This window comes from Meriones unguiculatus, chromosome 15 (genome assembly GCF_030254825.1).
Source record: "Meriones unguiculatus strain TT.TT164.6M chromosome 15, Bangor_MerUng_6.1, whole genome shotgun sequence".
In the NCBI taxonomy this organism is placed as follows: Eukaryota; Metazoa; Chordata; class Mammalia; order Rodentia; family Muridae; genus Meriones; species Meriones unguiculatus.
The window spans coordinates 16,666,382-16,692,592 of record NC_083362.1 but is presented as its reverse complement, the minus strand read 5'-3'; the positions used below and the strand labels follow the sequence as shown (position 1 = coordinate 16,692,592).

The window sequence follows — 26,211 nt, the reverse complement described above, 5'->3', positions numbered from 1 at the left end:
CTAACTTATCACAGAAACATTGGAGTTAAAATTAATCAGCAGCATAATCAAAGAATGGTAATAACAATTAAGATTATATGCTGTCCCTTAAGTATAACATTGGACATTGCAGTTTGATATGGAAGGATTAACAAATGATGGAAGAAACCTGTTGATCATTTGTTGATCAAGAAAAGCTTTATTACTAAGATAAAGAAGCTTTCTTTTAAGCTGTAAACCTTCTTTGTGTTTATTTTTAGACATGAGAATACCAGAACAGTGCAATGGAAATAATTCATAGTTTAAGTTGCTGGTTTTGTAGTGATCACCAGTCTGCCATTTACCCTAATATCCATTACTTTCACTTCAGAATCTTTTCATAAATTCCTAAGTTAGTGATTATGAAACTTTTGAGTAGAATTAATACTATTTAAAAACATGATTATGGCAGCTGTGACCATGCGTTTGAGAGAGGTTCCTTTTTGGAATGGATGCACTTACCAGAGACTTTTTTCCCCTTTGCAGCAGGGTCTCTCTACGTAACCCTGGCTTTCCTGGAACTCACTCTAGACCAGGCTGGCCTTGAACTCACAAATATCCTCCTGCCTCTGCCTCCCAAGTGCTGGGATCAGAGACGTGCACCACTTCACCTGGCCTCCTAGAGACTTTTAAAATATAAATAGTGGAGCAGCGTGGAGAGTAGCAGAACATTAAGGTTGACTGCAGTCAGTTGTGCCTTCACCCTAGTTGAATACATTTTCACATGTAAGCCACGTGCTTTTGTTTCAGTCTTTTGGCTTTACATCTCATTCGCCTGTCATGCCTGTGCTCTTAGATCTGTGAGGACTGGTTGGGTTAAGTTTTAGTTATGGTTGTACACTCAGCCCTGCTTCTAAGTTCAGGGAGCTAGAGCCAGAGTACACAAGATGAGAGGAGAGGAGGCAAGGAGGGCCTTCGTCACCCGAAGACAGAAGTAGCCCAGTGACCTGAGAGAGAGAATGTGGCTTTAGTTTCTCACAAAAATGGGAAGAGACAACGGCGGGGTAGCCCAAACTCTCTTTCCTCCAGAGCTGGGCATGTCCCCAGCCAGCCAGAGCTAAGCTTGCAGGCAGCAGCGTGTATTTACGTGTGGTTGAATGGTGGCCTCCTGACTGCTCTCAGGTCTGAAGGGCCCACTTGTAGGGCTGAGCGTCCTGGTAAGGAAGGACTTACAAGGAGGGACCTAGCAGGTTGTGAAAGTCAACTTGGGGCTGTGGGACTCAGTGGGTAGGGCAAATTCTAAGTGGGCAGATTCTTTGCCCTGGGTAATGTTGTAGAAAGGGAGGTGGTCAGTGGAAAATGAGGGATCATCTCTGGCCAGGTGCCTTTTGCCCAGGCTCTGGGGTGGTAGTTCGAATGAACACAGTGTCCCTTAAGAGGATTAGATTTCCAGACTTCCAAGTGATCCAGAATAATAAATAAAAAATGCAAAGAATTATTTGCCAGTGAATAAATACTAGGTTGCTTAAATGCACATAGAAGATAAAAAACTGGGCTTTCAATGTCATTAGAGTTGTTTTTATTTTAGAACTGAAAAAAATAATGACACTGAATTTGGGGTTTACACCTTCTTTGTAGAACTTGTAATTATTCACTCATGTTAACTTTCTAACTTATTTAAAAAGATGTTAGTTGTTTTATGGGGGGTGGCATTATTGGAGTGTAAAAGGGTAAACTGAAAGCTATTCTTAATGTAGCTCTGGTCCTGTTTCAGTTTCTGAGTGTATTCAAGGGAGAGAGAAAAGCTGTGAATTGACCATTTAAGTAAAACAGCTTTTGCAACTCAGTGTCTTCAGATTATTAAATCTAGAGGTAGGAATATAATTTTATATCACAAAAATTCATCCCGTGCAGCTTTGCATAAAATATTATCTTTCTGATTGGCCTCACGTTAATATGCAATTGTAGTTTTTACAGTAATTTAGAGGAAGAAAGAACCAATTCAGGGTAAAAGGGAATACTTGATTAGTCTATTGTATAAGAGCAATAAAAGCTAATTTACTGTTATATTACTCAACATTGAAAGCTGCGAGAAACTCTCAGCTCTTTATTCATTAATTGTAGCAGTATTAGTATCAATTATAGATGAGTTTTATGGAAGGCTTTTCAGTTGATGTCTCTGAGCTTGTATTTTGCCTCACGTAAATATCTCTGACGTATTTTCTGCCTGATTGTTGAAGGGCAACCGAAGTGTTGAAGGCGGAGTGGATGAGTAATCAGTCGTTGTAGTTTCTCCATGAAAACTCTTGCGATAAACTGTCTTTGAAATGCAGAGGTCTCTGCTAGTAACAAGCTTCAGCTGTTGAAAATACAGACTTAATTTACTTTTACAAAGGTCTTTGACTGATAAAAAAAATAGTCCTCCTTACTTTGCCATTTATGTTAGATTATAGAAGGTTTTTGTGTTTATTTTGGAGGCTTTACACTGCCCAGAGTGCCTTAATTTTGTCCACAGGTGAGTAATTAGGGATAGCACTGACCTTTGCTGAAGTGCAGGCAAGAGGTATGTGGGACGTTTTAAACATGATGCTTCTAATTGAGCCCTTCAGGGAGTGGCAGTGGTCCTTGTTCCACACACATGAGATCGTAGCGCAGGAGTACGCTTGCTTTTACATCTGGGAATTCAGCCTGTGCTGTGTAGGTAGATATAGAATATTAAATCAAACATTATGACGGGAGCTGATAAATCAATATTGTAATCTTTAGTCTTTGCCAAGTCGTAGCATTAATTAGTTCTCAGGCTGCAATCGTCTCCCAGCCTCTGAACAGAGCTCCACAGACTGAGTGTTTCAATACAACTCAAGGTTGTTTTCTCACAGTCTAGAGACTGCAAGTCAAGGGGCCAGTCAGCACTCGTGTCTTTTTCTTACCCATATTAACTTTATTAAGACCTTATCTTCACTACAATCCCATTTTGAAGTAGGAAGAGCTGTGATTTCAATACCCGACACAGAAATGCCTTTAAAAATTTTGCCTTTCCCTTATTTGATAGGAAAGACCAATGCCAGGCTGTTGATAGGAAACAAAAAAAAAACAACCAGCTATTCTGTGGTTTTTCAGGTTCCCTGTTACCTCTTCCACGCTTTGTATTGAGTGCTCACCTCTTCAAACTCACGACTCTTGGGATGGACATCCTCCTTTAAGGGTAGACAGCAATTTCTTTGCTCCATTCTGGGAATCTAGATGTGGGTCCTGGCTCAGTGCTTGATGTGGGGCTCAGAGTCAGTGCACTGTGGGAACAAGGGGGGATTGTTTGCACACCACTCTTACAGGAGACATCGTGGCGTTCTGCTCTTCATCCAGGAGTTTTAGTCTAACATGGAGAAGTTAAATCATCCAGACAGCACTCTTCGATGACAGACCAGCTCAGATGTGCCCTAGATTGAGAAAGTCTTACAAAGAAAACTTGACATTGTATTTCTGTCTGGGCTCCTACTGTCACACCTGAATATTGCAGGTGCCCAGCATCTGGGAGAGGTAGTCACAGCTGCAATGCCCTTTTCTGATGCAGCTGTTCGAGACGACCCTGCTGAAGTGTCATATGCCCCAACCTAGCATGGTTGTACTTCTCTTTTTTTGTCACTAGCCAATGCAGTTCTCACAGGCAAACAAATGCTCTTTGGACTTGCTATCCTTCAGGTGTCTTGAATGTGTGGATTTTGGTAGCAGCTAAACAGCCATTCAGCTTGGTTCGGTAGCAGTTCTTTTCCCTCTGAAGAGGAGAAGAAACCATCCCCCATGGGGTCCACATTTTCTGTCACCAGTCTGTGCAGTTGGTGGCTGTGTGGATGGTAGCCTTTGCCATTCTGGTCATCTATCTTGTGGACCTGCGCTTGGGCCCAGGAGTCCTGTAAGAAATGTTTCATACACCCCAAATGCTAATGATTTTGGGGTTGAGGGCCAATTTCCGAGTGACTTGGGAAGTAGTAGGATAAAGGTTCTCTTGTTGGCGTGGAGCAGCACTAACGTGTTCACCTTCGATGTTTCCTCAGTGTGACTTTGTGTGCATAGAAAATTGCGTGACGGCCTTTGGGAACAAAAGCCTATTGTGGCAGACGCTGTGCTCAGTGTGCAGATCGTGCTGCGGTCACTCTTGCTTTGTTGCCAGCGTTAGGGCATATTCGCCGTGCTTTGCCTTGGTTTTAACTGACTGGCTGGGCGGGGATTTCAGCTATATGACAGGCGGGTACGATTCTGATCCCAAGGTATGAGGATAGTACTTGTTAGTACTATTTTAGATTAAAAAAAACAAAACCTTTTCTAGAATAGGTCATTGAATTAACTGTTAAATATAAATAACTTTTTCTTTTACCTTTAGTTAATTGTTTTCATTTCTGTCTGAATTTTTGTGCACTGTCTGAATAGTTCACCATTTCCGTGACAGTAGGTTTACTTTGCTGTCACCTAAAAAGGAATTTCATTAATTGAACCCGATGACTAGGTTTTCAGTGTGGTCTTTATTTGAAGGAAAGGGCTGAGGGTGTCCAGCAGTAACTCATTGGAATGTGACTAAGTTGCAATCAGCTAAATCAATTGGACCTTTGTGGTGTCTTTGTGTCTTGATTTAGGTTGGTTGAAGACTTTCAATGACTACTTTAGAGACAAGACTCAGTATATTTTTAATAACATGGTCCTAAAGCTGAAAGAAGACTCAAGGAGGAAGTTTATGTGGTCTGAGATCTCTTACCTTGCAAAATGGTGGGATATGATAGATATTCCGAAGAAGGAAGCTGTTAAAAGGTTTGTTTCAAAACTTTTTTTTTTTTAATTTAGTAGCATTAAAGATCCGTAACAAATGTGGAGTTTTTAGGTGAATTTTTAGCCTTATAGATGAAATTTAGTATTCTTCTCCTCTTGAATTACATTGATCTTAGTTCCTCCCCAAGAGAGGGAAGCAGAGCCTTTCTGTTGGAATCCTCAGTTCATCCTCTGTCCCGGAAATGGGCTTGCTAGGTCGAAGGAGTTATCTTAAGGGCGTTCAGAAGGATCACTGCCTGATGTTCTAAATATAATTGTGCTAGTGTCTCTGCCTCTTTTCAGCTGTGTAATCTTTGAAGACCATGGCCAGCATGTCTGAAAAATAGTTTGTTTTTATTTTTCACCAATAGTTTTGGGTATTTTCTCAAATAAACAAAGGTAGCTGGTTTTTGTTTTGGTGGTATGACTCATTACTGCTTTTTACTATTTTGTAGGGATGTATATGGTCTCCTGAAGATTTTATTTTCTTGTTAGTTCATGACATACAGACCAACATTTTATGTAGTTAAATTGTTAATTTTTTTTTTTTTTGGCTGTTGCTTTTGCTGCCAGAGTTAGGTCTTTCTCAAGCTACAGTTAAGATAAAGAGTTCTTTTTTTTTTTTTTTTCCTGAGATTTTAAAATTCTTACTTTACAATTTAAAAGTCAGTTGGCATTTGGGGAGGGGAAGCCTTCTGATCTGAGAGTACTTGTTTTGAAGAGCCTGGCATTGCCAGAGAATATTTGTTTATCGTTTCCACATCACTCCTGATCCAGTAGTCATTGTTCTGAGCACTGCCAGTTGTAACTGATAATTCCCTTTTCTTGTTCTCTGAAGTAGCTTCTTGCGTTATAGTCCAGGACACTCGCACCGTGCAGGTCATAGGATAGGGCTGGTGGTCCACCCAAACCAGGCTTCTACCTGCCGAGCAGCCCTCAGCACACACACACAAAACTCTGTGAGTTTTAATGTGTCCATCTTTTCCTCCTGATCAGAAGTGTCATCTTTCACTATGCACTAAAGCATACACTGACTTGGTCTTTCTGATCTGTTTCATGGATTTTGATGATGTTTATCTAAAATTACTGGAATTTTATAATATTTCAATGTCTGACAGTTTCAATCTCAGCTTTCTGCATTGAAGAGCCTTTTAATGAGTAACAATTTAATTTTCCCAAAGGATTTTAGAATTAATTTTAAGGTTTTTCCTACCTCATCAAAAAGTATCTTTAGATTTTAATAGATTGACATGAACAATTTAAAGTAATTTGAGGAGAACTGATGACTACCATAGTCACTGGAGATTATTTTTTCTCACTGGTAATAGTCTTGAATAGTTAGCTAGGGGAGAGATAGAGGCTTTGAGGGCATGAGAATAGATTGATGTACTATCATGGTCATGGGAGAAGCCATTCTTCCTCCATGGACAAGTGCTGTCATAGCAACCAGGATTGACAGGATCCAGTTAACACAAGAGAATCTGCAATTCCAAAGACATACATAATGTATCGTGACTTTCTAAGTTGAAATATTAGCAATGCTTTAGATTAACGTGATGTTCTCTCATCCCCCTCACACAGGGTGGAGGAGAGGAGGCAGAGACACGGATAGAGAGACAGAGTCCATGCAGACATAGAGGGGGAGGGAGGAAAGAGAGAACACTGAACTGCATTTGTCTGTAGATTACAGCTGCCTTCCCTCTGCTACCTTTCAAAACTTTGTACTCTTCCAAGTCACATAGAACTGGCATTTGCCTTATTGCCAGCTCCCAAGAGCTACATCTTACTCATTGATACATATTTTCTAAAAAGACACAGAAAATTTATTGAGATTGCTTAAATTGATGAATGGACCCACTTGTAGTTATTTTTGTTTTCAAAATTATTAATCTGTTTTTTCTTTATTTTAAAAATTAGATTGCCTAAAGCTTTTCATTATTTTTGTTGGGTTTTGCTGACTTCCACACTGCCCAGAATAAATGTGTAGTATCTTGTTTCTTTTCTGCTCTCCTTGCCTGCACTAGCGCTAAATGGGCAGTCCACTTATCCTAATAGACTTCTGCCTGCTTTCCTTTTAGCACTATTTTAACTATTATTTTCATTTTCTCATTATATTTTCCCTGAATGCCTGGCAGCTGGACTTAACTATTGGTTTGTTGCTTTTTTTTTCTTTCTGAAGCATGAAGGAGGATACTTTGCAACTTGTGAGTGTCATTTTCCAGCTATATTTATTTCTAGTTAGCTCGACTGTCTAGTGGTCAGAGTACAAACTCTACAAGTTTCGCTCTTCTGAGACCAGAGTTGAACCTTGTATTGGAACCTGAAGAGAGGGCTGTTTTAAAATTCTTTTCGATGGGTCACTGTTTTTAGATCTGTTGTTTTCACCTGTGTACAGTCAGGTCCTCTGCTGTGCCACAGACCCCTTCCTAAAAACCACTGCTATGCAAAAATTGCACAGTGCAAGCCCAGGGGCTGTGAAAAAATAGGTAAGTGTGGGCTGGCTGAGCATTCAGCAGTTTCCTTAATGACACACAAAAGGCCCCATAAAGACCTATATAGGTTCAATTGGCAAAGAGCTGCATACGTTACCTACATATACAAAAAACAAACAAACAAACAAACAAACAAACAAACAAAAACAGATATGAAGTGTGCCCGTGGCTGTGGCTGTCAGGAGCGGGATAGGGCTGAGGTACTGTGAAACTGGCAGCTGTGTGTGTGTCTGATGTAAAGCCAGGCAGAGGGTTTGTGTGAGTACACCTTGCATCATGGTGCATGGAGGGCGTGGCCGATATCCCTGTGCGTTCACCCCTGAAGGAACGAGTGGAGCTGGGCAGTCATCTCCTTCACTGCTGCTCCTCAGGGGCCAGGCTCTACAGAGACATGGCCAGTTTTTCACTGAATTGAATCCCTCATTGCTTTGGGACAGATTTCCCTCTTCTTTACATTGTTTCTTTGTTTATGTGTTGTTTGTGTGTGTAGGCACGCAGAGGTCAGAGGACGACTTGTGGGAGTTGGTTCTCTCCATCATGTTCCTGGGGATTTGAACTTAGGTCATCAGGCTTGATAGTAAGCCCCCTTACTGCTGATTCTCATTTCTAAAGCAAGTATTCATAGCAGAACTGAAAGCATTTCTTGCTACTGTTTTTTGACCAGTGCCCTTCAACTCCCCCTTTTTTGGCTTGATGCGTTGCTCACTTGTTTTTCCACCTATCCACCTACCTGCCCTTCCACCCATCCACCCATCCACCCATCCACCCAGCTACCCAGCTACCAGGCAGTTCTGAAAGTCAGGTATAGAGCAGGGATGGCAAAGCGCTGGGTACTCCCAGGCTATTGATTGTTTTTCGTAAGGGTCAGTTATCTCTTTCAGCATTAAAGAATTGGTTTTTCTTTTGATGACTAGCATTTCTATCAGTACCATTTTGTTGCTGTTCCTTTTTACTTTAAAGACAGCCAATTTGGAATGGAAAGTATGGAAAGGTTGGTATGGTGGCCAGGCTGCCTTGCTTCAAATCCTGACCCTTTTCATTGCTTTTGGGAAAGCTATTTAACGTTTCTGTGTTCCAGTGTATTCATCAAATGGAATCGACGTTGGGGTTTGTTCTGTTGGATTTTTATGAGGATTGAATTAATATAAATATGATGCTTAACACATTTTATTTATAATTTTTGCAGTGCTGGGAATGGAACCCAGGGCCTCTTGAATGCCAGACAAGTCCTCTGCTGCACACTTGTAGATATCCCTAGCCTGACAGCGAGTTGTTTTTTTGTTTTTGTTTTTGTAATTCCTAACACACATTAGTAGTTCTTATTTTTGTAACTTTTATTGTCTGCTTGGAATAGTTTCCTTGGATGTTTATGTAATTTTTAGTCTTGAATTCATCTTGAAAGTCTTCATCTTTTAATAAGAAGCTAATTATAAATTTATGTTTCTGTTCTGTCTTTAAAAAGCTTGCTTATATAATACTTCATTGAAGATTTTTTTTTAAACCCGCTGCTCAGAAGCTTTTTAGCATTTAAGAACATGAAACTCTAAATTTTCATCAAGCCACTACCTACATAGGTGCATGTAACGTCATTGTTTTTCATCTGTAGCTTGACTTCTTCAACATGTACGGTCTATAGTCCTCAGCTGAATACTGCTTTTGTCTCATGTCTTAGAACACCACTACCAAACTCTTGTCTAGCTGCTGCTGCTGCTGTTGCTGCTGCTTCCTCTTCCTCCTCTGCCTCTTCCTCTGCCTTTCTCTTCTTCTTCTTCTTTGTATGCATTTCAGTGTTGATTTTCTTGCTTTGTTTTATTGCATTTTGGGAGCACCTTCTCAAGGGTGCACCCCCACCCCTGCCCTTCTGCCCATTTCTCTATCAAATCCACATCTTCCTCACTTTGCCTTAACTTTAAGAATGATTGTCCATAATGCCAAGTATTTATGTTCACTCCTGATTATAAACAGGCTTATTCATGCCTGGAAATTATCACAAATAGAGTCTAAAGTGCTTAGCAGCTCTTTCTTCTCTGTCCATTTATTGCCAGGGTCCTTGCTGTATTTATCACATGACTTCAACTGTTTATTTTGGGAAATGGTCTTTGAGGTAGAGAATTCAAGTTCTCCACCATCCTGCCCTTCACCAGACAGGTCAGGTAAGCAGACAGGCAGGCTCAGTTATTCAACTTACTGATTTTCAGGACTTTGAATCTTGATTGTTTGGTTTTTCAAAACAGGGTTTCTCTGTGCAGCCCTGGCTGTCCTGAAACCCACTCTGTAGACCAGGCTGGCTTTAAACATATAAAGATCCTCCTGCCTCTGCCTCCCAAGCAGGACTTTGAATCTTGAATGAGATGAGGGTTGAGAACAGGAGGGAAGGGGAACAGACTGGCAACGTCTGTACTTCCCTCTCTGGTTCTGTGGACATTCATCCTGACCTCATCTTCTTCCAGCCCATCACTGAGCTTGGAGTTATAGTTTTGTCCTTGATTGTGCCCAGGAAGGTGCTCCCAACATCATTTTTTGTTTTTTTGAGGAAGCTAGGTGATATCCCTACTATGTCTTGTTGGGGAAAGGAATCCTGGAGGCAGTTTTGAGAGTTGGGAATCCAGTGGGGGGGGGGGGCGGCAGATGAAATAAGAATTGGAGCTGAGGTTGTTAGAAAGACCTAGAGAAGGAATGTCTATCTCTGCCATCTTTCTGTTTTCTTGGTGAAGCTGCTGAACCCTGAGCCTGGACTGGCTTTCTGCATCTGGCTTTTTCTGTATGTGTGTCACCTCTAAGCTCAACAGGAGATGTGGGCTGTGTGCATTATCAGCGAGTCAGTGGAGTCCAGGCACTGTAGGATACTGTGCTTGCTGCCTGCTGTGTTCAGTAGAGTCACGCGGGCTTGCAGTCCACACTTCGTGGGTCAGGTGTTGTAGGCAGTGGAGCTGGGATCCGAAACAGCGAACCGTCAGGACGTAAAGATCCCTGGCTAGAAGAGGAAAAGGCTGAAGCCTGGTGCTGAAGAGGAACTGGCCTCTCGGGAAGAGACTTTACACAAAACAGGGGCCGCACCTCAGCCTGCAGGGATCCTCATTCATGGCAGAGGCCTCTGTCCGGCTTTCCAGACAGTCAGCAGCGCGTTCAGAGTTGAATTTATTTTACATTTACCCACTCTGGGAGAGATGCCGCCAACTTCATGGCGTATGCATGGCCCCTTCCTGATTCTTCCTGTGCGTTTCCCTCTATTTTTTTCTTTGCTGTTGTCTATTTAGGCAGAGCCAAATAAAATGTTAATATCTGACTGTTCTTGATGTGAGGAAAAAATGCCAGTTTTGTATGCTCCGACTCAATATTTATGACAAAGGATGAGAACTACAGGTTGGATTCAAATTAGAAACTAGTGCTCAGCCTTATGCAGAGCCTTCGGAAGCTGCTTCTTTGGCTTCAGTGGGGCTCAGTGGGGGGAATGGCACCATTTTGCTTGACAAAAGATGTCATACAGGTATCTCAGAACATTGAGTTTTGGTTTTATTCACGTTGGTTGAAATTCTCTCCCAGCGACAAATACTCAACTGTATTCCATTTTGCCATCTGACTATGGATCTGGGGCAGGGGTCCTCACCCTTCCTAGTGCTGCGTCCTTCAATACCATACTGCTGTGGCGACTCCCAGGCATAAAGTTATTTTCATTGCTACTTCATAACTGTAAGTTTGCTATTGTTATGAATCATGATACAAATATCTGGGTTATTCTAAGTGACCCCTGTGAAAGGGTCCAACCCCCAAAGGGGCCTCAGCCCCCAGGTTAGAACCTCTGATCTGGAGCAGTGGCATTTGTTTCCTTACTTGAACACACCACCCAGAGGGCACTTGTTGCCTAAGTAGGCCACCGTCTGTGCATGTTGTAGCAAAATTAATCCTTCAGTTTTTGCTCCCACTATTTAAAACTTTTAATAGTGCTTAAAATAGGCAACTGATAACATTTTTGACTCCGGTTGAAATGTCTGTATAAATTTTTTCTTCTTGATGAGTCAGATACCTAAACCTGAACATACAGGTTGTCTGCTTCATCGCAGGCCTGTGGATTCCCACACAGCCCACTGAAGCCTTCCTTAATTCCGGAGAGCACTACTTGATGAGGGGCTTAACAGAATCAGGGAAGCTTTCCCGTGAGCACCAGCAATGACCTGTTGCATTCTTCCCCCACAGTGGCACAGCATTAGGCTTCAGAAACCTTTAAAAGGGGAAATCAAGTTAACTAAGGACAGATCCATGTAAACAGCATTGCGCTTTCTATTGCTTTTTGTAATTCAAAATAATTTAATCAATTATAATTGCAGTGGTCTCTCTGAACACGTGTCTGGGGGATTTAAAAGAAACTCCCTTCCATAAAGTCATCAGCGCACTCTCTGTCTGCGCTTGCTTTGTTTACCTTTCTGGCTTTTCATGTGGATACTCTTGGCTGTACTCGGGGAAATACTGCCTAATGTTTATGACCCACTGAAATGTGAAGCAGCTGACCAATGTTTGATTCTGTCAACCATTGTCCCTTAGCATTTCCTTTGACTGGCTTAGTTCCTCCGTGGGCTCTGAGGCTGTGGGGTGGCTTGGCTCCTGTCATCATGACCCGTGTTTCCAGAAGTGCCTGGAACCTGGAACACTGATGTTTACCCACATCTTGACTAGCCTTACTGTGTTGGTGGTTTTTTGTTTGTTTGTTTGTTTGTTTCTTTTTATGGTATGAAACATATATTTCATGTCTGCTGCACATCAGGCTTTTTATCATATGAATGTGCTTTATTACTTTTCCAAGAAGCCATAGTCTTTCATCTAATAGTTTAAGCATCCTATTTCATTTTCTCCAGTTTTGCATTTAAGTAAAAACTTCATTGAGTTCAGAAACATTTGCTGCTACCTGCCTAACTACTGTGACTCAACTCATGCAGACTTAACTGATGCACACTTGGGGTTTTCCCAGAAAAATGGGCCATTAATGCTCTTACAGAGACTCATTTATAATACATTTATACAGGTTGGATTTTACGGTGTTTAACCAAAGGCTGCTGTAAAATTTACAGAGCAGGGTGAAACTAGTGTGTCTTGTGAAGTTTACAGTCAGTGGCAGTTGAGATTGTGTGAAGAGCCTGTGGTGTTTCTTCAGACATGAGAGTGCTGCATGGAGATCCGAAGGAGCTGGTTTCTTCCTCGCCTGTGAGGTGACACTCTCTTTATTTGGGGATGCCCATTCACTGTTTTGTTCTTTTTCTTTTACTTTGTTTTGGAGGTAGACTCTCTCTTCCTGGTTGTCCTGGAACTTGCTATTCAACTGTGTTGGCCTTGAGCTCTGCCACCTGTTGCCCAGTATTTGAAGTACTCCTGGGCCTAAAGCCCAATCTTGACTTCCTTTGTCTTCCCTGGTTAATGATTTGGTAAGATCCAAAACCTATTGAGCATGTGCCGCTGTGTCCCAGGCACGTTGATGCCTTGGCACACCCCTGACTTTACTGCATGAGGCTCTCTTACTGGGGTGGAGAAAGGACCAAAGTTGGGGTGTTCCCCTACAACTCAGTGCCCCTCACTGTCATGGCCCTTTGCTTTTCAAAGCTTTTGGGCCATGCCCAGTTAGGTCCAGATCTCCGTCGGTTCTGCCTGTTGGTCCTTCTCGGACCCAGACTTCCTAACCCCAGCTGTCTTCCTGCTGCCAGCCCTGCCCATTCACCGGCGGTTTTCTCACCATGTTGCTTCTAGGCTCTGAGGTGCTTCAGTCAAAAATGCTGTCCAGCTTCGACACTGCTCTCGTTTAGCTTTCTTCCCGGGTGTCTGCCTCTGACCCCAGTTGTCTCCCACCTTCCATTTTGCCCTTAGGCATGCTTCAGTCACTTTCAGGCCAGCACGGCCCTAGACTTCTGGCATGCCGTGCCACTGACGTCTTCATACGTCAGTGTTGTTGATGCATCAAGTAATTGATCTTTCCCATAACTCAGGTAAAATATCATCTCATCTCCGAAGCCTTCCCCACTTACTGTGTCATTCTTCATTCAACAAATATTTACTGTGTTAAGAGTCAAGGTAAGCCCTCAGGGACTAGTCAGGGCAGTAATGTTTCCAGTGAACTCTGAAAGCATGGAGTATTCAGGATGAAATCGAGGGTAACTAAAACTAGCCGGTCAAAAAGCGGGCGTGAGAGCTTGGGGAAGGAATTCTAGGTTCCGAGGAGAAGACTGTGACTAAAGGCCAAGGATTAGCAAGAACTTGGCACCTCAAACACCTGAAGAGATTGGTTAGGCTACATCCCTGATGAACAGGATCTGCAGAGGCCATTGGAAGATGCCAGTCCAGGGTGTCATGGTAAAAGGCGGATAGCGGCAAAGGCGAGGGAGAAGGTGCGGCAGCTGGAACACTGGAGTGGCTTGCGGTTGGAACTTAAAGGGGATGTCGTCTGGGAGTTTCCAAATGAACATACGTGTCTCGTGTGAGGAGCTGATCTGGAAATCAATCTGGGAGAAATGAAATCTTATTCACAAAGACTTGTGCCACATTTTCACACCAGACTGGAAATAGTTCAAATGTCTGTCAGCAAGGTGATGGACAAAAACGATGCTACTCGGCAATAAAAAATGAATTCATGAATTCATTTCTTTTTTTTTTTTTTTTTTTTTTTGACAGGATTTCTCTGTATAGCTCTGGCTGTCCTGGAACTGGCTTTGTAGACCCCAAGTCAGAGATTAGCCTGCTTCTGCCTTCTGAGTGCTGAGATTAAAGGCATGCACCACCATTACCTAACCTTTAAATGCGTATCTTGAAGAACTTTTAGAAAGTCCTTTATGAAGGAGACTTAACTTAATCACTGCCAGCTGCTGACCCTGCATTCATTCCTTGTCCCTTGCTAATGCAGAGCTCAGCGTTTATCTTTGGTGTTAGTGCGTTCTGACTATTCTGAGTGACGTTGGGTGCATGGCAGCCTACGGTTGGATAGATCCTGCAGCTGCATGTGTGAATACCTCTCTCCACACGTCTGCAGCTTCTCAGACTGTTACGCAGCCTCCCGCTCTTTATAACCTGACAGGTGCGACTTGGCATGCCACTTTCCATTGGGCTTGTGTACCGGTCTGAATGAGGTTACGTTTCTTTCTAAGAGGTCGGTTATTTTTGAAATCTCTGACATTTATTCTTTCTTTCCCTCTTGTGTTATCACATTTTTCTTGTGAGTGTTAAATGACAGTGAGGAAATTCCTGCCCTCCTGGAGCTTATGTTCTGTTGGAGAAAAAAGACAGTGAGCATGCAGGTGTTTAATGAGCTTCAGTTATGAACGCTACGAAAGAGCCTTTAGAGTTTATGAAAGGTAATAGCTCTGTTGACGTTTGGTAGGATACGGTGGTTAGTGGTGAGCTCATCTGGGCCACTTAGATCCGTGGTAGAAGGGAAGATGGGGATGAGAAGTTGAGGGGAAGAGCAAATCCAGAATGCACAGAGGACAAATTAAGAGAAATGAATCACTTTCTCTTTTTCTGTTATACTCAATCTTTGAAGTCTGGCATCCAGACTATTAGAAAATACAAGCCATCATATGGGAGTTTAAAATAAGTCTCACTTACACTTTCCCAGTAGGTACTGCACACAAAAAGAGTGTGCATCAGTTGGTCTGGTTAGCAGATGTCTTCAGGGCATGAATTGATTCTGTGGGAGACACCATTCTCTTTTTACTTTTCCATTTAACTAATTTTGTATTTAAGAATGGAACCCAGCATGCCATCTTACATTATTTCCTATTTCCCCCAATGCATGATTACAAATTCATCTCATTTTCTCATGTGAAATTAATTTGTGATTCTTTGAAGCTTGCTAAATGATGCATTGTTTGCTACTAAGTTGTCTGTAACAATTTTCCCATTAGGGAGAGAAGCTCTTTGAGTGTATCCGTCTGTGTGTGACCAAATTCCAAATGTCTGATGAGTCTGCGTGGAGGAAGACATGACACTCACTAAAAATGATTTACAGCTTCTTGAGCAGGAAATTCTTCAGTGTAAAATCTGTGTCTCGGGCAAAATGAGCAGTGGCAGATACACCCAGCTTACTTTCGATCAGTTACTTCTTTAAGCGTTTTATACCAAATCCCCTGGCACTGGACTAGAAATGTGGAGCTATGGTTAACGTCTTCTACAAGGCAGCTAGCCAGCACTGTAAAAAGTGAAGTGTAAGTCGCGGTGATTTTGAAAGTTAGGGGCTAGCCGCTAGACCTTTGAATTTGTTCAGTGTGCATTCTCCCCTTCTCATATTTGCGTGCAGTGCTCATGTTTTTCAGTTCAGAATGATGTGTACATTGAACAGTTTGTCAGAAAGCAGAGAGCCTTTCAGTGGAGAGTAAGAAACAGGCTTCAAGGAGGCAGACATGCATTGTTTGGCTGTTTCCTCTGCTTCTTACAGAAATGCTTCATTTGATGCTGTTGACCACTAAGTACACAGAAGTGCCTATATTTAAGTCAGTGTTTCTGTAGATGCAGGTATTTCCTGTTATTTATTCTCTTTAGTTTTTAAGTCTGGAAAGTACAGTTGCAGTCTGATTTTCATGTGACTGCAAACGATTTTAAGTGTGATACTTCTTTTATTGTTCTTATTGATAACGGGGAATGGGCGAATGGTTGCACAGGGGGTTATTTTGTCTACTTCAGTCAGTATGTCAAACTAAATCTTCCTTCTTATGAAAAACTTGGTTTTATAATATTTTTTCCTCAATTCTTGCGGATGATTCAAAGGGATACATAGTAGGAAACAGATGCCACCATGGAACAGGTGAACTTGCTAACCTGGTTATTTCTGTCTCTGTGATGGTATTTAGCGTGTGGCTGCAATAGTTAAAATCCAGTGTTTTCTTCTACACAGTGTTCTCTCTTGTCTGATTAAATAAACTAAGCTAAGGTAACTGAAATTGTTCTTTTTTTCTGCCATTCTCTTGTTCTGATTTTGGCCTGCTTATGCAGATTTTCTTTTTTCCTTTTCCTTTTTCTTCTTCTTCTTCTTCTTTTTTTTTTTTTTCTTTGAGACAGGGTTTCTCTGTATAGTCTTGGCTGTCCTGGACTCACTTCAAAGATCAGGCTGGCTTCAAGCTCACAGCATTCTGCCTGCTTCTGCCTCTCTGAGTGCTGGGATTAAAGGTGTGCTCCACTGACCCGGCTGCAGATTTTCTTAAAAGCCTGGATGAGCACACTGTGGTATAGGAAGTCCCCTGGTTCCCATGCCATGATCTTGGCTTTTTCATGTGATCTTTTTTTCTAGTCTCTCTGATGACTAATTAGCAGCAGTATTTGGACAGCCCACCTCTCTCGGCTTTATAGTCTGATCAACCTTTGTGTCTCTTCTGTCATAGTTATGGTGACTTTAACGCTTTTTGTGAACTATGAAGGCCAGCTTCTCCTCTTGACTTTTTTGTAGATGTTTTTCACAGATTTATTTAACACTTCCTATCAATTCCATTTTCTCTTCCCACCTGACCTTTGACTCTCCTTTTGATTTTCTTTTTAAAGATTTCCTGTCAATCCTTTTCCTGTCAATCCTTTTTTCCTCCCCTTTCAGTCTGTGAAACTGATTTTTATCCGGGAGTCATTTCCTAATCTAAGTTTCCGTTGATTGCAGTCAGTCCCCTTTGGAAACACTGCTGTCACCGGCTACCTCAGACTGAAGTATGTCCATTACCACAAAGCCGCTTCTCCCTTCTCACTCCCAGTGTTTATTAACATCACTATTAAACACCTGGGCTTGGGAACGTCCCGCCATCTTTGTGCTATCACCAGCATTTGTTTCTCTTGCCTCAGTCATACCTGTTTTCCCACAGATAGGTTTTCATGAACCCTCTTTGCTCCTCTTCCATATTTTCTACTGCTGTCTATGTTATTGAAACTCCATTCTAACCAACCTTACCCTTGTTGATTTATTTTATGTCTGAGCCTGACCTAATTTAAACTGCTAGCTAATTACTAATACCAGACGGAGATTGTCATGTGCCTGTTTCTCAAAGCAGGCTTCTGGGTGCCAGGCATTTAATGGCACATGCTCGTCCCCGTTCTCCTGACAGTTGCATTCTGCGGGCAGGTAGGAGGGAGGGCAAACAGCAGACAGGGATAAACAGGTAACTTTGGTTTGTTATAAAGGGTAGATTTTCATACAGAGAGGAGATAGAGGGGACTGCTGAATTGCCTTGGGACGCAATGGAGACATCTGGATAACTTATATTTGGGTTGAGGCAGCAAGGCAGCTGGAATCATCCAGGTTGATGCAGAGAAGCCGCATGAAATTGCTTGTTAACATTGAGTAAGAAAAAGGCTTAGTCTTTAGAGTAACCGTTGTGCATGATGAGAACTCAGATGTTCCATCAGAAGGGCATCCGAGGCTTCCCAGGAAAGGGATTTGTTAATAACAAAATCACCTTGCTGTATAGAATGTGTAATGTTCGCGTTGGTTGACTGTTCTTGGAAATTATTCAGGCCTATAGGATAGGAGGGTTTAGCAAAATAAATCTGACATAGGTTGAAAAGGCAAAAAACAAAAAACCAAACAAACTGTCTTTGGAATATTTTTTTTTCTTCCATTTCACTTTAGTTCTTATTAACTTGCAATTTCTCTCTAGTCAAGCCCAGCACATAATTTATTTTTAAGCAGTTATATTTGAAAATTTCCATAGTATGTGTGTTGATTAGGCTAGTGAAATAACGAGATTGAAAGCATGTCCATGTTTGATGGGTAGGGGTTACACTGTAGTCCACACTTACATCTCAGGGTACCAACATCTGATGCCCAGTGGTCAGGTCCATATCGCTACTGGAACGTGGCAAAGTCAGACATAAGGTCAGTAAAAACAATTAACTAGGTTAAAAAAGCATGTTGTCCACAAGAAAGGGAGGGTACAGTATGGTGGGCTTAGTTGTGTTCTTACATAAATACAGGTTTTAGAAGCTCCAGTGCCTTTTTGGTCATGTCAACATGATACTTAGCTTCCCGGCTCCCTAAACCTCCAGGCCCCTCAGTCTGACAGCCTGTGATATCGGACATGCAATCTTTGACCTCTCTGCTTTCTCAGATGCTTTTTAAATTTCCAGTACTTCATAATTTTCTTTCCTTCTCAAAGAAAGACATGTTAATAATTAACAATTGATAATCACTGTCTTGTATGGTACTTTGCAAAGGAATACTCAACAGATGAATAACAGCAGTGGTACAGCTTTTCAGCCAATTATTTTTAAAAGCTGTGTAGCCCACATTTTCCTAAAGCTGAACCACAGTGGTTATTTACCGTGTTTACTGGGCACTGTGCTTAAGACCCTTAACTGTGTCCTAAGGACAGAGGTAAATACCGCTTTCTGATACCGGTGTATTGAAACAGACACCATCCTTGAAATGACAGTGAACACCAAACACATCGCCCCGTAGAGCACTTGCCCAGTGCTCTCTGAGATTCAGAAAGAAACCACTTGGGTCTTGACATCAGGAGTCTTGTATTATACCTGTGGGGGGAAAGTGTCCTAGGAAAAGAAGGGTCACCCAGGACTCTTCACTGTAGGCTCTTCATCTCTGGGCCTGGAGTCGAAACTCAGTAACTTGTTTAAAAAATGTTTTTCCACCTCCCTCACGTAAGTATTGGCTACATGTAGAGATTGATCTTAAATGTTTGTGTTTTAGTTTCTTCTCTCAACTTTGTTACCTTAACCTCTATTTGTTTTCTCCCTAGTTTACTACAGGGAGGTCAGCTTGAGATTGTGACAGGCGGCTGGGTTATGCCCGATGAAGCCACTCCACATTATTTTGCCTTAATTGACCAACTGATTGAAGGGCATCAATGGCTGGAAAAAAATCTAGGTATGTATGTGTGACGCCCCTTCATTTGGGCTGCTCTGGGAAGCTACACATAGGGGACCCGAACTAATGTCCCTCATAATTGTTGATAATTCATTCTTCTTTATTACGTCTCAGTCAATCACATAGACATATGGTTGTTTCGTTTAAGGTCATCAATCATGCTTGTTATTTTATTTATTGATTGTTTCATTTGTTTATCAGTTTATGTTTTAATTATATATTAGTTAAGACTTAATCACAGGAGGCAGAACCCTATTATTACCTTAATACATTGAAGATAGGAGAGTAGAAAAAGCTAAGGTTTGCATGTATTATATCATGGAAAATCCTGAAGATCCAGTGTTACAGCAGCTCCGGGCACGGTACCATCCGGGACTGGGCACGGTACCATCCGGGACTGGTAACTTATGCGGTTGAGACTGTTGTCTTGGGTTCACCTTGCTTGTCCATTGGTCTTTATCCAGTTTTTTCTAAGCAGTGTATAAGAAAGATGGCTCTAGGCAGCAGAAAGGCTCTGCCCCTCCAGCTGTCCAGTTTAGCAACCAGGATAAAATATTTTTCCTAATACTTTATCTCATTGGCCCAACTGAGCCAGGTGCTTGTCGCTGAGGTGCAGGTCTTGATGGCAGGGGTCTCCATGGAGATGGCTGGTGGGGGCAGGGTTACACCTGCACGGTGATAGCAGGTGCTCAGCGCAACTGGACCCATGGAGGAGGCCGCTGGGCCGTCGGATCACATGTTCTCTGCAGTTCTTTGAATATAACCTAGAGCTCACTGGCACCCTCTTTATACCTGATAGTACATTTTGTAACAAGACATGAAGCTCTTTTCAAATATTTCATATCTCGCTATGGCTTTTATGGTTTTCTTTATGATAAGCACGCATGATTTTTATTGAAATTATTTCTGGATAATTTATGATTTAATTTTTTTCTGTTAGGAATCAAAATCTCCCCTATTATATTTATTTCCTTTTTATTTTAACACAGTTTAAAATCTACTGCAAAGTTATCCTAGAAACATCTGCACATGCCAGTTGTTAACATTTTGACATACTTGCTTCATTTTTTTTTTTTCCATACCGCTGTTGTTGTGGTAATTGTTTTTCAAAGCTTGGAGAATACAGTGCAGATACAGCATCTGTGGAGATGCGTTGCTATAGCTGAGATTCTGACTGCAAAGACCTTGCTGTGTGTCTGCTCTTGGCTGCTGTGGAGAGCACTGGGGGTTTTTAGAGTGACTCACTGCTCTTCAGAGCGCATTGTGGGTTTAGCATTTGCTTCCTTCAGGAAGCTGGCACCTTAGTGAGTGTGCTCTTGAGTGAGCAGTGCCCAGTGAACTTCCTGGGTGCTGAATGTGTGATGGGTTTCTCAGTTGATGGCTGCCCTGCATGCTCTTAGAATTTGGTGCTAGAAGAATGAAGCGTGTGTGCAAGGAAGACCCTTTGGAAAGTCATGTTTCCTCCTCTGGACCTGGGTCCCTGTGCCTTTTATCTTTGAAGCCTTTACTCTGTCCGTTCTCAGTCCGAAGTCAGCCCTGTGACAGCATTCTGAGACTCAAGCTTTGGCAAGTCAGCAAGCCTTGTGTAGACAAAGGTTCAGACCTGCACCGGATGACCCCTTTCCTTAAATATTGAAATATGTCATAGCCAGGAGGTTCACTGTGTATAAACCTCACTTGTGGATTTTTCTCAATGTTTAGCTTTTGCTGAAGTATAGCTTAGACATAGCACAAAGTATAAATCTTACATTGAGAGGTTGGGGAGTTTCGACAGATGCATATATGTGCATACATGCTCATTTCATACAGCACCCGGGAACACTCTCTCACACCCTCATCCCTTGCCCCCCAGCCCAATGCTGCCTGATTCCTGCTACTGCAGAGGCTTTTTGAACAGTTCACAAATAGATTCGCAGCATACTCCTTTGCATCTAGCGTCTTTGCTTGCTCTGTATAGTTTTGTCTTCCAACTGGATCGAGACAGATTTTCAGGTAGTAAAGTGCGCTCTTTTAAAGTCTGCAGTTGGGTGGTGTCATGCTCATGGAGTTCCACAGCTACCGTGATCTGCTTTTGGAACTCACCCATCTGCACAACAAACCTCATGTCCATTAGCGGACACCTTCCTTGCGCCCTGCCTGCCTCTTCCCTTTTTAAAGAAGCCTCAGTAGCTCCGGGGAGGGGCTCTAGAATTCCCCACAGATACACAAGGTACCTTCAGTAAAATGACGTAGCATGTACGTAAGACCACTACGCTTACTTCTTTCTGCATATTTTAAACCAGTCTCTATTATAATATTAATAAAAATGTACATGCAATATAAATAATGTTTAGGCAAAACAAAAAATAAAGTCTGTGCACATTCAGCTCAGGTTCAGTTTTTCTCCCCGAATATGTCTAATTTTCTGGTTCTTTGACTTTACAGCCAGTCAAAGCACTCATATACATAAAATATAAAGCATACAAGCTGTGATTTGGCATAGTAAGAAGACATGGTCCAAACCAGAGTTTGGGTTTTATGTCTGCGAGCCACTTTGAGTTAGCCTGTGGTGTGGTTGGATGGAACTCCATGTTCATTTTTTGCTGATGCTCCTTTGTCTGAACACCCCATTGTAAACATTCTTCTTTTCCTCTTGAACTGTCCTGGCACTCTTGTTGACAGTGTCCACCCTCATGCCAGTACCACAGTGTCTTGATAATTAGCTGTGTTTTAAAATGTGGTATTCAGAAGTATGACTATTCCAACTTAAAAAACAAAACAAAACAACTTGTTTGACTCCTTTCTGTTTATTTGCCTTGAATTTTAGATCACTCACTCACTTTTTGCAAAAGAACTAGCTGTGTTTAGGGATGCAGCTCAGTAGGTAGAGTATTCAGCAGGCGCAAGGCTCCACTTTGGTTCTTAGATCACCTCAGGAGGGCAGCAGGGTGCACACCTCTCGTCCCAGCACTCAGGAGGTGGAGGCAGAGGAGTCAGGAGTTTGAGGTCATCCTTGTCTACCCAGTATATTCCAGGCCAATCTGGGAGATGTAAACCCCTGTTGGCTTGTAACTGCTTGTAACCCCAGTTCCAGAGGATCTGATGCCCTCTTCTGGCCCCTTTGGGCACTTCAGGCAACCTGTGCGCATACTTCACAGGCAGTCAAAGCACTCATATACATCAAATAAAAATGAAAAATACAAGCTGTGGTTTGGGTAGGAATGTATCGAATATGTTGGTCAAACAAGAAGCACTGCAAGGTTACCCCGCGGCAACCCCTGAAGCAGGAAGGTGAGTCTTGCTTCCATTCATGTAGCTCTGCAGTTCTCCTCAGTGATGTTTTCACAGTTTGGGTTGTGAAAGTCTTGCCTCTTTGTTGAATTTGGTTCTAGTTGTTTTATTTTGTTAGAGGCCACTGTAAAGGGAATTTGTTTACTTGATTTCTGTTAGGAGTAGTTGTTGGCCATGTCTATAACTCTGCATATTGGTTTCTGTATAGTGATCTTATATCTTGCCACAACCAGAAAATTTTTGTGATTGGTTGTTGTTTTTGTTGTTCACTCCTTTTCATGGCTGAGTAACATTTGATTTTGAAGCTAGATTCCTGTTAAATGTCTGCAGTGTGCTTCCGGGTGTTAGCTGTTTGACACAGGCTCTCATGCAGCCATGTGCCCGCTCTTTTTAGGCGTGTGCTTCATTGTCAGTGATAAATACTCAGTGTAGACTCTCTGGGCACACTGTGTTTAACTTTATAGCTACAAGGAAGCTTTCAAACTGCTTTTACTACTGGACACTCGACCAGCAATGAATTTGTTTCATATTTTGGCTGACATTTCTTGTGCCAGTCTTTTCAAGTAGAGATACATGATTTCAGTAGAGATACATGATTTTATTGCTTCATCTTGTATTTCCTTCACAGCTGAGGCTACTGAGTACATTTTTGTTTTTATTGCCCATTGTTTTCCCTGTTTTGAGGTTTTTAAGTCTTTTACTCTTTCTTTTCAGTTGGGCTGTCGACTTTGTCTGTTCTTTATTTTGAATCTGAGCTATTTCTCATATGCTTATGAAGATTTTCTGCCATTTTGTGATTGTTCATTTGTTGTTTAAGATTTTATCACTCTTTCTGTCTCTGTCTGAGTCTCTTATCCCCTGCTCTCTCTGTGTGTATGTGTGTGTGTGTGTGTGTGTGTGTGTGTGTGTGTGATATGTGTGTATCTGGTGGGTATATAGTAGTCAGAGGACAACTTTCAGGCGTTTGCTCTCTCCTTCCACCTTGAGCTCTGGGGTTGAGCTTGGGCCATCAGGCTGACACAGTGAGTGCTTTTACCTGCGGAGCCATCTCACCAGCCTATGGCTTTTATTTTTTAATGGTACCCATGTTAGCTTCTTTTTCTGTTGCTGTGATAAAATACTCTTGACAATGCAGCTTTAAGGAGAAAGGATTTATTTTAGCTCACAGTTCCATGTCACAGTCCCTTGTGCTGGGAAGTTGAAGGAGCTCCTTGCTCGTTTGGGTCCACCATAAGAAGAGAGCAGTGGAGGATACAAACTAGTGCTCAGCGTACTTTCCCACATACATAGCCTAAGCCCTAGCTGACAATTAAGAGGCATCCCTGCCCAGAAGTTAACACACTCAAGAGGATCCCCACAGGTGAGATTACGGACTGTCGCCCAGGTGATTTTAGAATCTGCCATGTCTGCAATGAACACTAGGCATGACTGTATCTTTCTTCTTTCTTTTAATACTAATATTTAAGAAAGCTTTTGATTTGTATGTGTATATAACTATATAAATCTAACAAGTTACTTTATCTTTTTATTGCTGCTAATATTTTATATAATTTATTAAATATAGTAAGTGTGTACTGCCTTGAAAATGAAAATTACCCATTTAATACAGCTAGTGATTAGACCAAATTTTCTGTAGTCATCATGTTAATAGTGACACTTGCCTTTCTTATTTCTGAAATTTAATGAAATTGCTTAGAGACACTAAATATATTATCTATGATTTTATGTAGATCTTTGTTGATACTGTTGAGAAAAAAGTTTTTAGGAGTCTTCAATTTGCAGTATTACTACATTTCTTTCAGATCTCTGTTAACATTATGCGGTTTTCTAATCTGTTCTGAGCGAGTGCGATGGCTGTTTGCGCAATTAAAAAGTCATTGACTTCCAGAGGAAATCCCTTTTGGCTTGGGTGCTGTGGAGTTCAATCTGTTTAGAATGCTTTTTGTCTTATGATTTTTATATTTGTTTTCATAAGCGAAATTAGATTTCTTTCTTAATGTGCTACATTTATGTGAATTATTTATTGGTTTAGGATATTTAATATAATAACTAGTCAGCATTGTACCCTTTACATGCCAAGAATTTTACGGGCATTTGAAAACCTTTCTGCAACAGTTTATGCTCACAGAACTTTCTGTTGTAGGTAGACTTTTTAATTATGCTAAAAATATTTCCATAAATATAGATATAATCTGATTTATGTCTAAAATGTCAATTAAAATTGTTTTATGAGAAGCCAAACCTAAGATTTTAATTATTTATAATATAAAGTAATAATTATATATAGTCATCTTTGTATTAAATAATACTTTAATATAAAAAGTATTGGTAGTTCATGTAAGAAAGTTAGGACAGTAACATTTCAGTAGAATACAAGAGGAAATAGAGAATTTGCAACTGTGACATACTATTAAAATAATCTGAATTTCCTATATGTTATTAGTTTAAAAGTTTGGATTTTTTTCTTTTTTCTTTCTTTCTGTTTTTTTTCAAGACAGAGTTTCTCTCTGTAGCCTTGGCTGTTCTGGAACTCACTCTGTAGACCAGGCTGGCCTCGAACTCACAGAGTTCCACCTGCCTCTGCCTTCCCAAGTGCTGGAATTAGGGGCATGTGCCATCAGGCCTGGCTGATTCTTTTTTATTACCCCTGAATCTTCCTCTTACCCTTTTATTAAAAAATAATAATAATAAAAATTGTCTAATGCCAAGGAAAGTCCTGGCAAGTTCTGGAATGCAGGCGACTCTTCCCCAGCTCTTACCTCCGTTCCTACCACAGTTGTTGTTTGAGTGCTTTTACGTGTTTTCAGTATTGTTAGGCTTTTTGGATTTCTTTTTCAATGGCATTGAGTTGCTCCTCTGTGGTTCCAGTGGCTCTGGTAGGGAAAAGATGATCAATGATGCCGCAGTTCTAAACTGAGGGGCGCTAACCTCCCTGACATTTGATGTGCTTGCTGCCCGGTGGAGGATCTTACTCTTCCCTTTATTTGTGGTGACACATACCCTCCTTAAGTTCCACGCTCATGGAAATGTCCTCGGGCGTCCCTTGGGAAGGACGCCGTACCTCTGCACACAGACTCATGAGTGTCCTGTTTAATGAGCCATGTGACAGTGAGTCAGAGGCGCTTTTGTCCCCACTTGATAGTGTATTTGTTAAGAAATCAGGACACTTTCATATGTAAAGAGAAGGAGTTTTAGCAGCGCCACACCAGGGCAGACTAACTCACGGGCGGGCGGCCTCGGGGTCCCAGCGCCCCAGCATGGAGAGGCTGCTGTTCCCCACTCTCCCAAGTGGCCAGCGCTGGACCAAGTTACATCCAGTTGTCACATCTCTTACTTTGCTTTACTCTTGAGCATTTCCTCAGCTTTTTTCGAGTTTCTTGACCGTAGTATTTTGAAGAGCACAAGCCTATTCTTGAAAAAGTCTGTCAATCTGAATTTGTTTCCTTAGGGTTAGGTTAGGTTATTGCTGTAGTGTTTATCTCTTTGGCTAGAACTTCTCTGGGCCTATGTTTTCTCTTATTCCCTGCTTATGAGAGGCACTCAATATCTCCCTGTATCAGTGTTGGCAGTGTGTGTGCACGTGTGTGCGCGTTCGTGTATGTGTGTGTGTGTACGTGCGTGTATGTGTGGGTGTTCGTGTGTGTGTGTGCGTGTGTGTGTGTATTTGAATTACTTGAGTCTTGTTTGGGTCTTTACTTTTCCTTCTCAGTCTCTTTTGTTATACTTTAGAATTACTCAGCAAGGATTCTTTTTCTCCTGTCCTATTAGTTACTTTGGGTCATAGCTTTTTGAATGATAGTCTCTGCTACAAAAGCCAGGATCAGCTTCAGCTCCTTTTTTTTAACCCTCCGGTCTCCCATA

General features: G+C 41.7%; 1 protein-coding gene across 2 annotated transcripts in view; it reads left to right on the top strand.

Moving 5' to 3' along the window:
* The window catches only part of Man2a1 (mannosidase alpha class 2A member 1), a 154,694-nt gene that overhangs the window by 31,274 nt on the left and 97,209 nt on the right, over positions 1 to 26,211 (top strand). For both annotated transcript variants that reach the window (XM_021643630.2, XM_021643631.2), the window contains 2 exons: positions 4,587 to 4,758; positions 18,953 to 19,080. In XM_021643630.2, coding sequence (XP_021499305.1) covers positions 4,587 to 4,758; positions 18,953 to 19,080 — 300 coding nt within the window. The remainder of the gene's footprint in view (positions 1 to 4,586; positions 4,759 to 18,952; positions 19,081 to 26,211) is intronic.